Source organism: Leptinotarsa decemlineata, unplaced genomic scaffold (genome assembly GCF_025532065.1).
Source record: "Leptinotarsa decemlineata unplaced genomic scaffold, Ldec_3_MD MMD2_tig00002974_RagTag_RagTag, whole genome shotgun sequence".
NCBI classification, from domain to species: Eukaryota; Metazoa; Arthropoda; class Insecta; order Coleoptera; family Chrysomelidae; genus Leptinotarsa; species Leptinotarsa decemlineata.
Genome location: NW_027412578.1, coordinates 12,608,996 through 12,622,579, shown reverse-complemented (window position 1 = coordinate 12,622,579; position 13,584 = coordinate 12,608,996). Strand labels below are relative to the sequence as shown.

At 33.8% G+C, this 13,584-nt stretch overlaps 2 protein-coding genes across 5 annotated transcripts in view; both read left to right on the top strand.

The window, feature by feature from the left end:
- Positions 1-13,584, top strand: part of LOC111514073 (uncharacterized) — a 69,671-nt gene that overhangs the window by 22,833 nt on the left and 33,254 nt on the right. For 3 of the 4 annotated variants that reach the window (XM_074177503.1, XM_074177502.1, XM_074177504.1), the window contains one exon: positions 7,851-8,033. In XM_074177503.1, coding sequence (XP_074033604.1) covers positions 7,851-8,033 — 183 coding nt within the window. Of the gene's footprint in view, positions 1-7,850; positions 8,034-12,983; positions 13,183-13,584 lie in introns of those variants that run through there. The other variant, XM_074177505.1, reaches the window with a different exon arrangement.
- Positions 102-1,150, top strand: LOC141483126 (zinc finger BED domain-containing protein 4-like). Its single transcript, XM_074177488.1, has one exon. The coding sequence runs from the start codon at positions 110-112 to the stop codon at positions 1,019-1,021; it is 912 nt and encodes a 303-aa protein (XP_074033589.1). The 5' UTR covers positions 102-109; the 3' UTR covers positions 1,022-1,150.

Genomic DNA, 13,584 nt, shown 5'->3' with positions numbered 1-13,584 from the left:
CCAAAGCAAGGAGAATTGTGACTCATTTCAATCACTCTGCAACTGCTTGTGATACACTCAAAAAGCTACAAGAACAAATGAATGTCCCAGATGGAACTAAACCTATTACATGCTGGAACGATTACTAGAACAAAAAAAAGTTATCAGTATTTATATCTTGGATAATCCAGATTTGACAGACCTAACATTCCACCAATGGGATTTGGTTCAAAAGCTTATCAACCTTTTACAACCCTTTGAGGAAATAACTAAACTCTCAAGTAACAGGGAGTGTTGCATATCAGAGGTGATACCCCTAGTTAAAACATTAGATTCGTACTTGAGCAACCGTTCAAAAAGTGCCATATTTTCTGGTGTAGACACATTGAGGAGTGATCTACAAAAAAACTTGGAAAAACAATTCAACCATATTTTTACTGAAGAAAGTTTTACGCTGGCCACGTTGTTGGATCCACGTTTCAAGAACAGTTTTTTTGACAATGAAGGCGGACCAATCTATGAAATATTAAAAAGAAAAATTACTGTTCAAGAGGGAGGCAGCGGCATTATCGAAACTATTACGGATGGTGAAAGTGATGGGGAGGACAATATGCCACTAGTAAAATTGCTAGCTATGGAAAGGGATTCAGGTGCATCAAAGTCTGTGCATGATTTATTTTGGGAATCTTACGAACATTTTGCTGGTGAAGGCACATCAGGAAGTTCGAAGCGAAAACGAAAACAAAGGTCTGCTTTTGTTGAGGTACTGGATGATGAAATTAAATTATATCAAAGTCATCCAATAATTTCCAGAAATAAAAATCCCGTTCAGTGGTGGAACGACAATAAATTAAGATTTCCCAATCTTTTTCCGCAGGCTGCCATATACCTATCTGCACCAGCTGGAAGTGTCCCCAGCGAACAAGTTTTCTCTGAAGCTGGTAATATTTATGATGCAAAACGTAGCAGGCTAACACCTGATAGGGCAGAAAGCTTATTGTTTTTGCATCACAACCTACCAAAACTAAATTATCAGTATTAATCAGTTATTTTTGTATTTTAGTAAGGTGAAATAATTTTACCTTATAGTTGCAATCCGCATAGGGTTTTATTTTATTAATTTTTAAATACTAGTCAAAGAATTTAGTTGATTTTACGTTACATACTTTTTATTGGCAATAAAGATATATTTCTGATGGAAGTGTATTTTTTTCATTCATTTTTCAAATTGATTTTTTTTCCAATAAGAAAATATATCGGTCTATCGGTCTTTCGGCTTTTGATATCGGCCGATACGATAATCGGCCAATGAGGCCGATATCACCGATGGCCGATATAAATATCGGTATCGGTCGATCCCTAACTGTCATACCAAGTTTCGTCCAAATACAAAATTTGCCGTTGTTCTTGTCTATCTTTAGTTATTTGTTCTAAGTATTTGTTACGCAATTCCACTGCTTTCCATAACTGCTTGACGTTTGTTTATTATTTTAAATCTAAATACTAGTTTCTTTATCCAATTCTGAAGAGTTTTGTCACAGCAGCTCACGTTATGGCCGGAAGTATTCAATTTCTTCCCTATGATTTCAGTTGTAGGAATCTCATTGCTTTTGTGACAGTCCTACAGGGCCGTAGCGAAAAGAAAAACCAGGGGGGGAAGGGAATCCAAATTTTCCCAAACCCACCAGCAAAATTTCCCAACTTTCGAAAAAATGAAAGCCGAGGGATAAGTTACTATAATATATTAATTTTCTTACTAAGCTTACTGAGCTGAATGCTTAAGCCCGTTAGGATATGCACAAACAAAAATAAATTTTGGTAATTGTAAAATTAATAATGGGAATTATTCTACTTTGGACCAAGGTCCCAAATGAAAGGAAACAACACTTAAATAATGTAAGAGTTAATTCTTTAATTCGTTTCAATATTGTGCTTATTGTTTTCTACTATTATTTTTTCTATCTTCACGGCCCGAAATTTACCAATAGTCCAGTCATTATAGTAAGTTCACCTCGGAATTCGAGATACCCAGCTGTAAGTCTGTAAATACTTGTATATTGACACCCTTAAAGTTGTCTCAAAACCTACTTATGGTAGGGTGTAAGCAACTATTAAATTTCAAGGTCAAAGGTCACAAAAATCGGTTTTTTGCGCTTTTTTTGGAAATATCTCATTTCCTATGGGTTTTTTGCTATTTGTATTCATTATCAATATTGTAGGATACAAAATTGTCTACAAATTTTGTTTAAAAAATTTTTTATACGGTGAACCGTTTTCGAGATAGAGGGCGGAGAGCACGCGGTCACAGCATCACTTCAGGTCAACCGGTGCCTCCGGTCGAAAACGCGCCATATATAGTTGATGAACTATCGATAAATCAATGATTATAAATAATTGTCAATTTTTATTGACATCATGATACGCTCCATCCGCACCCATTTTAAGAAAAAAACTTCCTATGGACGTATGTCCTAAACGCCTCAACTTTTGAGATACAGGGTGACAAAGTTTTCAAAAATAATCAGTTTTTTAATAATAACTGAGATAATTTTGTAGACATCCTTGGCATATTTGGTACATATGTTCCATGCCTCAAGGCGCATTTTCTGATGTACACAAATTTGTATTTTTTCAAACAGTGGCATCCCTACGGGTTTCGCATTGAATATTTTTGGGGAAAAAGTACTACGCCAATGCTTTCTATTCAAAATAAAATCATTTTTAAAATCCTCATTTATTTTTGAGAAAATTTGATCTCCTGGTATTTCTTTGTCCGACGCATGATTTTCACTCAAAAAAATAAAAATCGACAGAAAGCAAATTAAGAAATTAGATCAATTCTAAAATGAATGAGAATCTGAAAATTCCTTCATAACGCATTACCAATTCCCTAATAATATTTGAAAACATAATCTGCAAAATAATAAATTTTTCACAAAAACGAGTTTTATTTTATTTTGTGACAGTAAGTCTAAACAAATAGCACAAATTTGTTAATCGGTAATAATACCAAAACTGATTATAAAAATTGTTGGAAGTGCCCACCTGCACTGGGTTTCGGTTATTGCATGGGGATTTTCTTCAGCCCGCACATGATTGTTATGTAAATTTTGAATGGCATTCCGAGAAAAATTTGCTTCGTCTGTGAACAAAATTTGTGTCTCAAACTGCGGATTTACTGCAATACTTTGTAGATACCACTGACTGAAGTTCACACGCTGTGGAAAATCTCTGGGGAGTAATGCCTGCACTCTTGAAATATGGTATGGGTATAACAAAAAATCAACCAAAATACGCCAAACAATTTGATGACAAATTTCCAGAGTTCTAGCGATCTTCCTCGTACTCGTCTCAGGATGTTCCTCAATTTCTTGCAGCACCGCTTCCTCAATTTCAGGAGTTCTTACGACACGAGTTCTACCTTCCGGAGTCCCTTTCTTGAAACTACCAGTTTCCACAAGTCGACGATGAATATTTGAAAAGGTTCGGCTATCTGGAAAGGCACGATTAGGATATCTTTCCTGATAAATGCGCCTGGCTTCTGTTGCATTACCATCGGCAAGGCCATATACGTAATGCATTTGCGCCATTTCCGCATTCGTATAATTTACCATATTTACTGATATTCACAAAGACAGCGGACTACCAAAATAACTTCAATAACACTTCAAAATCAATCAAAACGCGCTGTGACAGTTTTTAACACCAACACCTTACTTTAAACCAACATCAATATTAGCTACTGACGTTTGTACATACAGAGAATTCGTTTTTTATTGCTATGGTGGGTACGCTGTTTTTTCTGCTTTTAATCTTTGAAAGAAATCACATATCGACAAACTCCATATTTCCAAGAGGTGCAGTAAATAAATTCTGCTACACGTCATTTATTCCAGGATAACTAAATTTATGTTTTCAAAAATTATCAAGCGGTGCTGCGTTATGACGTAATTTTGATTGAGAACAGTGTATCTGACAACAAACAAATACCTTTTAGATCCTCAATTATTTTGCAACAAATCTGATCTCTTAGTTTGCTTTCAGTCGATGCACGATACCGCATCAGATTTTTAAGGAATTTATCCTTAAGGAAAGCGATTTTTAATTTTTTGAGCGAAAACCATGCGTCGGACAAAGAAAACCCAGCAAATCAAATGTGCTCGAAAATGTATGGAGATTTTAAAAATAATTTTTAATCCGAAATAAAGCAGTGGCGTAGTATTTTTTTCTCCAAAAATATAAATTTCAAAACTCGTACGTACGCCACTGGCAGAGAAAATTAAGAAAATTGTACATCAGAAAGTGCGCCTTGAGGCATGGAACATATGTACCAAATATGCCAAAGATGTCTACAAAATTATCTCAGTTATTATTAAAAACTTTGCCACCCTGTATCTCAAAAGTTAAGGCGTTTAGGACATACGTCCATAGGACGTTTTTTCCTTAAAATGGGTCTAAGAATTACCTCCTTAAATATTAGCATGTGTTTAATACATCGAAACATACTCTCTGTGTTTCAATATTCAAATGCATCCGAATCTTATTCACTGGTAACTCTTTTTCGCATTGTTCACCATCGCTATTGGAATCACTACACAGGAAAAAGTCCGCATTGTAATCACACTCGTTATTACTATTAGTACTTGTCCAAGGACGCCACATTTTAAACAAATAACAAAAATTTTAAGTAATTATAACTTCACCAATATCGTATTTCAACTCTCAAATCGCGATCAGTTCCTGAACTGAACACTGACGGCGGTACTCATCGCTACATTCTGTTGGTCACAGTAAAATGACTTCAAATTTAATTTTATGACTCTTCAGCCAATCATAAAACTCGGTTAGTGAAAATTAACCAATACGAACCGCCAATTCTTCAGTCCACGTGGACTAGTTGACAGCGGCTTCATTTCTCTGTATTGGTTTTTTTGGCCATTGAGAACGCTGACACTTTAAGTATGCACAATATCAGTTACTTCGACTATACCAATGGAATTGTTAGATTTTTTATAACTTGGTAGGTTCAGTGTAGTACGTTATACTTTTATTTCGGCTACGTTAAATTAAATTACCAAAATTGTTACTGTTACTGTCGCTCAGTATCTTCATAACAAAGCGCCCCGCCCTGTCAAGAATCATCAAAGGACAAAATATCCTTAGAATAATCCCTTAATTTTTTGACGTATGTTTAATAAACACACTGTATATCGAAGGAGATAATCCATTGATTGAATTTCATTCTACCGATCTTGTTAATTAAAATACATAATTGCATATTTCTTATTTGTTCCGATTTATGAGCAACTGGCCATGGACTGGGGTTTTTACGTTACGCTTGAAAATTACATCAGATCAAGTTGGCCGTTATATTTTCATGTTGAGGTAAACTGTGTGTGCTTCGAGGCGGTATAATACCTTTGATTTGAAAATGGTGAGCAAGTATGATGATTTAATAAGTTTATTGCAATTTATTCTGGAATGAAGTGACTGTTGATTGTGACACGTAACCAAAAGTTTCGGATAGTTTCATATAAATCAACTAGAAGCCCTACAGAGGCGCTTCCCAAAATATATGTCCTTTAAACTAGAAGGCACGTATAGTCTGTTTCACATGTACTCGATTTAGCTCTTTTTGGTGACATTTTTCAGCCCTGTCCAAAAATTACGACCAAGGTGTCATTCGATTCGTATTTTTGCCTAGAAAGTTTAAGGAAAGGTCCGAAAACGCGCCGATAAAAATTACAAAAGTTATAAACAATTAAGTGAAAAAAAAATGGGGCTTTAGTTTCCTCTTCATATCTCGGAACATTTTCAAAATTTTGGAAATTTGAAAAAAAGATTTGAAAAGATCGTAAAAAAAGCCTCGACTCCCGAAACTGTATCTCGATTATTTATAATTTTTACAGAGCCCTGAAAATAGAGCCAAAAGCGGGTAGTCTGGCTTCCGGGCGCCTTTCATCACTCTGACATAAAACAAAAAAAATATTTTAATATATTAAATGTAAATATTAGGGAATGAAATAATTCATGTAATGTTGGGATACATTAATAAACAATAATCCGCAGTCAAAAAATTTTTATCCCAATTTTAACGTTAACTATAAATTTGTTAACTAATAACTTTTTCTGAATTGAAAGTTAATATAAAAATCCCTATAATTATTAAACTAAAAACCTGGCATTTTTTTCCTTTGGTGAAGTTATCCTTAATAGGCAAAAAAATAGATTACCGTTGCCAAAATGAAAAAAATTGTTATTTTCTATTTTTTTAATAACAATTGAAAATTATAATTTTATAAAAAATAGAATACATTTTTTTTATATATTTTTTATTGTTTCAATGTCTCATGGCTAAAAACTAATTAATAATATTTTTTTTTTAATTTTTTACAGCTATTGTTAATAAATTTATTATAAACAAATACATTGTTTATAAGCAATTCGAAAATTTTGTTTTGCATTATGTTAATTGAAAAAAATCATGATTTTTAGAAAAAAAATGGTTTTTTAAAAAATTTCTTTGTTGCTAAAAAATGCGTTTGTTAGTTAACAATCGTTTTTTACAACTGAATATTAAAATTAGGGAACCGTTTTTTTTTTAAATCATGGTTGAATACTTCTTCAGGTTGATCATTGCTTTCTATTATTTTTTTATTATAAATTTTTATTTCTTACTGAAAGGAATGAATAGTTTTTTTTTCTCACTTACATTCATGGTTGTCTTCAGATCTGGGAAAATATGCAACACAAGCTTTGCTTAGGCGTTTCCCAAGAACTGAACACCACCACTTATTTATTTGTTTTTTAATTTTTTTTAATCTACTGTAATTATTATTAAAGATATGCTAACATCTATTATAGACTAGAATATGTATGTGAATTGAATAAATTGTTTGATTGATTGATTCATTGAAATACAATAAACTACAATGTTTTAAGTAAAACTTTAACACCCCGTTACTCTGAAACAAAGCAAGTTAGGGTACAGGTTCACATGAATATATTTTTTCATAAAATATGACAAGTAATCACCACTGGAAGTTAATGACATCATTCAAGGTATACCCTGTGTATAGAGCTTTTAGGAAGAAATGTATTTTTTTTTTATTGTGTTCACTTACTTATCTAGTTGTTCAAAAGCTCTCAAACTGATAACCACCTGCCTCCATACACTGAAACGCTATTTAATTTTCGAATCATCATCGTGATGATACTATCGATTGTTTTAGCCAGGTGTTTATGATAGAAAGTGTTCATTTCCTCGAAGCCCGCAAAGTGATGACACGCCAATTCGTAATTCCTTTGTTTATCAAATATCCGGGAAACTTATACCTATTGTGGATTAAATGGGAATGTGAGAGAGTTGAATGTATTTTCCAAGCTAACTATAATACAGATACACTTGTACGAATTCAGTATATGATCCTATTACTGAAATGAATGTAGAACGACGCGACGATAGATCACTTGATTGAATTGAAGTATACAGCTTGTCATCTCTCTGTCTCTCTCACACAGTCTCCTAACGAACGCACATCTTAGGGGAGGCCCTAAGCCGAGACTTTAAAGTCGCTTCCTAGATTTCACAAGCTGTATATGTTTTTTTTTTGGGCGAAACACAAGCACTATAGGAAAATCTTTAAGGCGATCTCAGAGCAGTGCCTGTGCGAAAGTAGCGATTCACATTGGATTTGATTATTGCTATTATTGAATAATATCCTTCTTCATCAATATCCTAGGCAACAGTAGATTCTGTATCTATGCTTGCTCCTTCACAAAATTTCAAGTATTCTTGATCAACCTATATCCACTATTTTCTTCTCCTACCGGTTCTATAAAATATATCATCCTTTCTATTTTTTTTTCAGGTCTTCTGGAAACTTTGGGAGCGCGGGGGCTCGTTCGGCTCCAAGCACCCCACAGGAGGTGCTATGCTCGACGGCAGGAACCTCCCTCAGCCCGGAGAGCCTCCAGACAACCCTAAACCCTGGCTGCTCACTTTCTCCTATCCATTCCAGCCCCAGTCATTCGGTTTTCACCAAATGTGACAAGTAAGTTCTTGATCGAATTTCTAAGGTTATTTTTTTTCGTTGTATAAAATGTCTTGAAACGTTTGTGAGGTTCTTTACACATTAAGACTGGTTTAATACACTATATTATAGATAAAACAACATCCATAGCATTGGGAAAGATCATTTGGGAATTACCAAAAAGGTAGATACCGCTTGGCAAATCTAGCTCTGCCTCTGCGTATCAGATTCGCAGTAGATCAGCCTAAATAACATCGAGGAACTCGTGTAGTGAACATCGTGATAGTACAATCATTATTTTTAATCATTTTCCAGCTGCATGAAAAAAAAACATTGAGGTTCCCGTTCCCTTCTGGTATATTATATGTAGTTTTCAACACTTGGCGAATTTATCCAAACCAAGCCGATTGTACTCCCTGGTAAATTTGGAAGTGGACAGTTACCATCCTCTTCATCGTTCATGCCTCTCAGAGGCATAGCTAGATTTATAGTTCAAGTAAACTATATAGTGCACCCTACTTTCCAGCAGTTCCCATTTAATAAAATAGTTACGAAGCTAACTAATTTTGTTATTCAATAATCATTTCTGATTATATACGAATCACAATAACTATCGAGTTTGTATGATACAAATCAAGAATGAAATAACTCGTGGACACAACACTCAAAAAATAGGGGCAAACCGCGGACACGTGTTTCTGGCTATTGGCCTCATCAGCGCGGTGCAGCCAAATGTAAAGATGGGCAACACTTGTTTGCCGAAAGTAGGAAACAACACATACGCACGGAGTCAACAACAAAAGCCAACCGCACATTTGTGGTTATAGCTATAGCTGCCTACGTGGTCATGTTAGATGTAGCCCAGGAATATATATATATATATATATATATATATATATATATATATATATATATATATATATATATATATATATATATATTTTGATTGATGCAACTAATTTTCCTTTATTTTGAGTATTTCAATATTAAATTCTACAAAAAGGATGAGTTTGAGGAGTGCCAGAAGATGACAGTACTACCAACTGTCGAAAGAGCTCGCAGATAATTAATAGAAGATATAAAGCTTCAAATCCTTTTTGTAGAATTTAATATTGAAATATATATATATATATATATATATATATATATATATATATATATATATATATATATATATATATATATATATATATATATATATATATATAGAAAAGTCTAGGGATATTTTTAAAAATGGCAATAATTTTTTTTAGATCGCTTTAGGAAAAAAAAGTTGACGGGTGATTATTAAACGAATGTAACTTACAACAAAATTTATCAAATGGTCAAAAATACTGAGTGCGCATATAAGCAAAACTAAAAAAACATATGGCTCTTCTTTGGCACCCCGAAAAAAAATCATGATACAAAAAAAATTGGAATCAGTACAAAGTATGGCCTCCACGCTGGTTTATTACGGCCCTACATCTATCGTGCATCGACAAAATGAGATTTTCAATGTCTTGTTGAGGTACATTTGCTCATTCGGCGATTAAGAGCTCTCTCGATTGAAACGTTGTGTGAATGTTCCTCATATGCGGAGTAATTCTTCGTTGAAGCATGTCCCGCACATGCTCGATGGGATTCAGGTCCGGTGATTGTGCTGGCCATGCCAATACATCAACTCCTTCGTTGGTGAGCCAGTCAGTCACTAGACGCGCGACATGTGGACGAGCATTATCGTGCATTAGATGGAAGTTTTCACCAACAGCACCAGCAAACGGACGGACGATAGGTAGAAGAATGGTGTCGAGGTACTGTCGAGCTGTGAGGGAGCGATTTGGAAAAACGAGATCGGTTCTGCCGCCGATCATGATTCCGCCCCATAGCATTACTGTACCACCTCTGTATGTGTGGACTTCCTGGACGTGTCTCAAACGTTCATTATTTCCAGGTCGTCTCCACAGTCTTACTCGACGAGAATCTGGATGAAATCCAAATCTGGATACGTCTGTATACAAAACTGTGGCCCAATCATTTGCATCCCAGTTTTGATGTTCTTGACACCACTCTAATCTTCTACCGCGATTGCCTCCCGACAAAGGTGGACATCTAAGTGGCCTTCTGTTGTGGAGATCTGCTTCATGCAGTCGATTTCTGACAGTATCACGACCAATGGTTACCTGGTGCGTCTGCTGGCTGCAACACGTTAACCAACTCAGGTGCTGTGATTGCCGGTTGTCTTCTTGCGGTTAAGACCAAAAACCGGTCTTGAACTGCAGTTGTAGCGCGTCCTCGCCCTGGATGTTGTTCGGCTGGACTGCCAGTTTCCCGGAAACGCCGCCACAATCGACTGATAACACTTTGGGAGACCCCCAAACGAAGAGCTACATCATTTTGTCGGATGCCACCTTGAAGAAGCCCTACAGCTCTATTCATCACAGCCAATGGTAAGTGATGGCGTTGCATGTTAAAGCACAATATTTCCAGTTCAATTGCTGAGCAAGAACTGCATAGAATGTATAAATTCGACACTTTCAGATTATTCATTTTAGCCGATAACCTACAGTTTGTAAAAAACTTGATAAAAGATTAGTTACCGTTTTTGCAGGCTTTGTTCAACCCATAGAAATCTACAGGGTGGTCGAGTGTACCAATTTAATCGAAATTAAACGACCTCATGCATTTATTTTTATGATATTTAGTATGTTATAAAAATATCCCTAGACTTTTCCGATGTGTGTATAAATAGATAAGTACTTCCTGATCATTCCCATATTGATTTCAATTAAGAGCCACCGGTAGATAGCTGTTTCAGCCTATTGAGCATCGTCAGTACCGGGCAGGCGGTCCTCGATTGAAGACAAAATGTGAAAAACCAGAGTACTTGATAAAAATAGCTGCGTGAACGCAAACGAAACATAAGTGGAACCACCTATTGGTGTGACACCCAAGTCAACTTGCCAAGTTTTTATGTCAATGTTGGTGGTTTGACCAGTCAATCATAAAACTCGGTTAGTAAAAATTATCCAATACGAACCGCCAGTTCTTCAGTCCACGTGGATTAATTCGTAGCGGCATCATTTCTTTGTATTGGTTTTTTTTGCCTTCGAGTTCACCGATAGCTTTAAGAATTACTATATCAGTTACTTCGACTTTACCAGCTGTACAAACCTCGCATACCTACTCAACGTGGAGATCGTTGATCGTGTTGTCACGTGTGATGAAAAGTTGACGCTCTAAGCACTGATTCAACAGGCGCTTATTTTGAATAAATTGTATAAATATTCACGGAGATATTACAGTTTAAATTAGACTCATAAAAACAGAGGAAACTTCTGCAACAGCTTACTAGCCTTCATCTTGAGTTGTTTGTTTATTTTCTTTCTGTAAAGATACGAAAATAAATCATTCTTTTGCAACATTTTTGATTCATCAACATAAATACAGATTTTAATTGAATAAAAAAATATGTATTCTCATCAACTTAAATAAAAAAGATCTAATAAAAGACTTATTTATGATGTTCAATGTTTTACCAAATATTTGAATAATGAAAAAGATGTATTTATGTGTTCATTGTAAAGTATGTTATTTCTGTTATTTTATTATACTTTGTAGTTAGTTATTGTCCCTAATTATAAGCATTCATTGTTTCTTGAGACAATAAACCGAATTGAATTGAATGATATCCCATAATGAACATATTTATGATGTTCTATGTTATACCAAATATTTTAATCATGAAAAAGATGTATTTATGATATCCCATAATAAACATAAATACAGATTTTAATTGAATAAAAAAAAGTATTCTCCTCAGCTCAAAGAAAATGATCTAATAAAGGACATATTTATGATGTTCAATGTTTTACCAAATATTTTAGTCATGAAAAAGATGTATTTACGATATCCCATAATGAACATGAATATAGATTTTAATTGAATAAAAAAATATGTATTTTCATCAGTTTGAAGAAAATTATCTAATAAAAGACATATTTATGATGTTCAATGTTTTACATCTTTTTCATGATTGAAATATTTGGTTTGAAAAAAAATCTGTTCAAAATCTGTTTTTTCAGCTGATTAACGGAAAAACAGATTTTAAACAAATTTTTTTTCAAACCAAATATCTCAATCATGTAGAAGATGTATTTATGATATCTCATAATGAACATAAATACAAATTTTAATTGAATAAAAAAATGAGTATTCTCATAAGCTCAAAGAAAATGATCTAATTAAAGACATATTTATGGTGTTCAATGTTTTACCAAATATTTTAATCATGAAAAAGATGTATTTATGATATCCCTAATGAGCATGAATACAGATTTTAATTGAATAAAAAATATGTATTTTCATCAGTTTGAAGACAATTATCTAATAAAAGATATATTTATGATGTTCAATGTTTTTTTACATCTTTTTCATGATTGAAATATTTGGTTTGAAAAGAAATCTGTATGAAATCTGTTTTTTCAGCTGATTAACGGAAAAACAGATTTTAAACAGATTTTTTTACACCAAATATCTCAATTATGAAAAAGATGTATTTATGATATCCCATAATGAACATAAATACAGATTTTAATTGAATAAAAAAAAGTATTCTCATCAGCTCAAAGAAAATGATCGAATAAAAGACATACTTATGATGTTCAATGTTTTACCAAATATTTTAATCATAAAAAAGATGTATTTATGATATCCCATAATGTACGTTTTCGAGATGAAGGTCGTGTAAGCATTATTTATGAATCAATTATGTGACCGTCTCATTACGAAAGTAATTGTTTAACAGCTATTTCCAGAATAGGATCGGCGAGCCAAATACTGCATCAACTAATTTTACAGAAAATTTGGATCTCATTTTCCGATTTTCCATTTTTGCATTGCTCATTCACGATAAGCCGTAAATTCAACAACAATTTATCTATCGTAACTTATCATGAACCGAGATAACGACTCCCATTTAGTCACTATCGCGAAACCATTCAATCGATTGTCAGTCAATACCGACTTGGCTCGTTCGAGTGTTTTTATAAATATTTTGAGATCCCGTTTCCATCGAAATGATCAAGTCCGCATGGCCGAGTTTTGGAAAACTGACGAAACCTTTCAGCAAGTCCAAAAGTGTATCTTCTTCAGATGCGGATAGCATTTCTATTGGAAGCATTGAAAGCGAGTAAGTGTTTTTGGCAGTTCCACTGTTTTGTAAAGGATGTCCCAGAATTAACGCAAGATTTGATTTAACTAGAAAACACAGTTTTCAGGATTTTTATTTTTTTGTTGAATCATTTAGTTGTTTCAAAAGCTTTGTCCGTTTTTATGAGTTTACTTTAAACGGCAATATCTCTGTCAATACTTATGTAATAAACGAGTTGTAGATATAATAATAATAATAATTTTATTCAGAGTAGAAGAAAAATAAGTAAAACTAACAGGCTACGTGATTATTATGAATAAAACAGTGTGAAGATAAGTACTTATCATGCATATAAAATCGGAAGATCTATTGATGAACTGTTTTCGATTTTTTTTGCATTTTCTGAGAACATTTACTATAGTAATATATATTTTTTTACAC

Bases quoted from the DNA above. Each gene is read 5' to 3' on its own strand.
- LOC141483126 (XM_074177488.1), top strand. From the start codon at position 110: ATGCTGGAACGATTACTAGAACAAAAAAAAGTTATCAGTATTTATATC.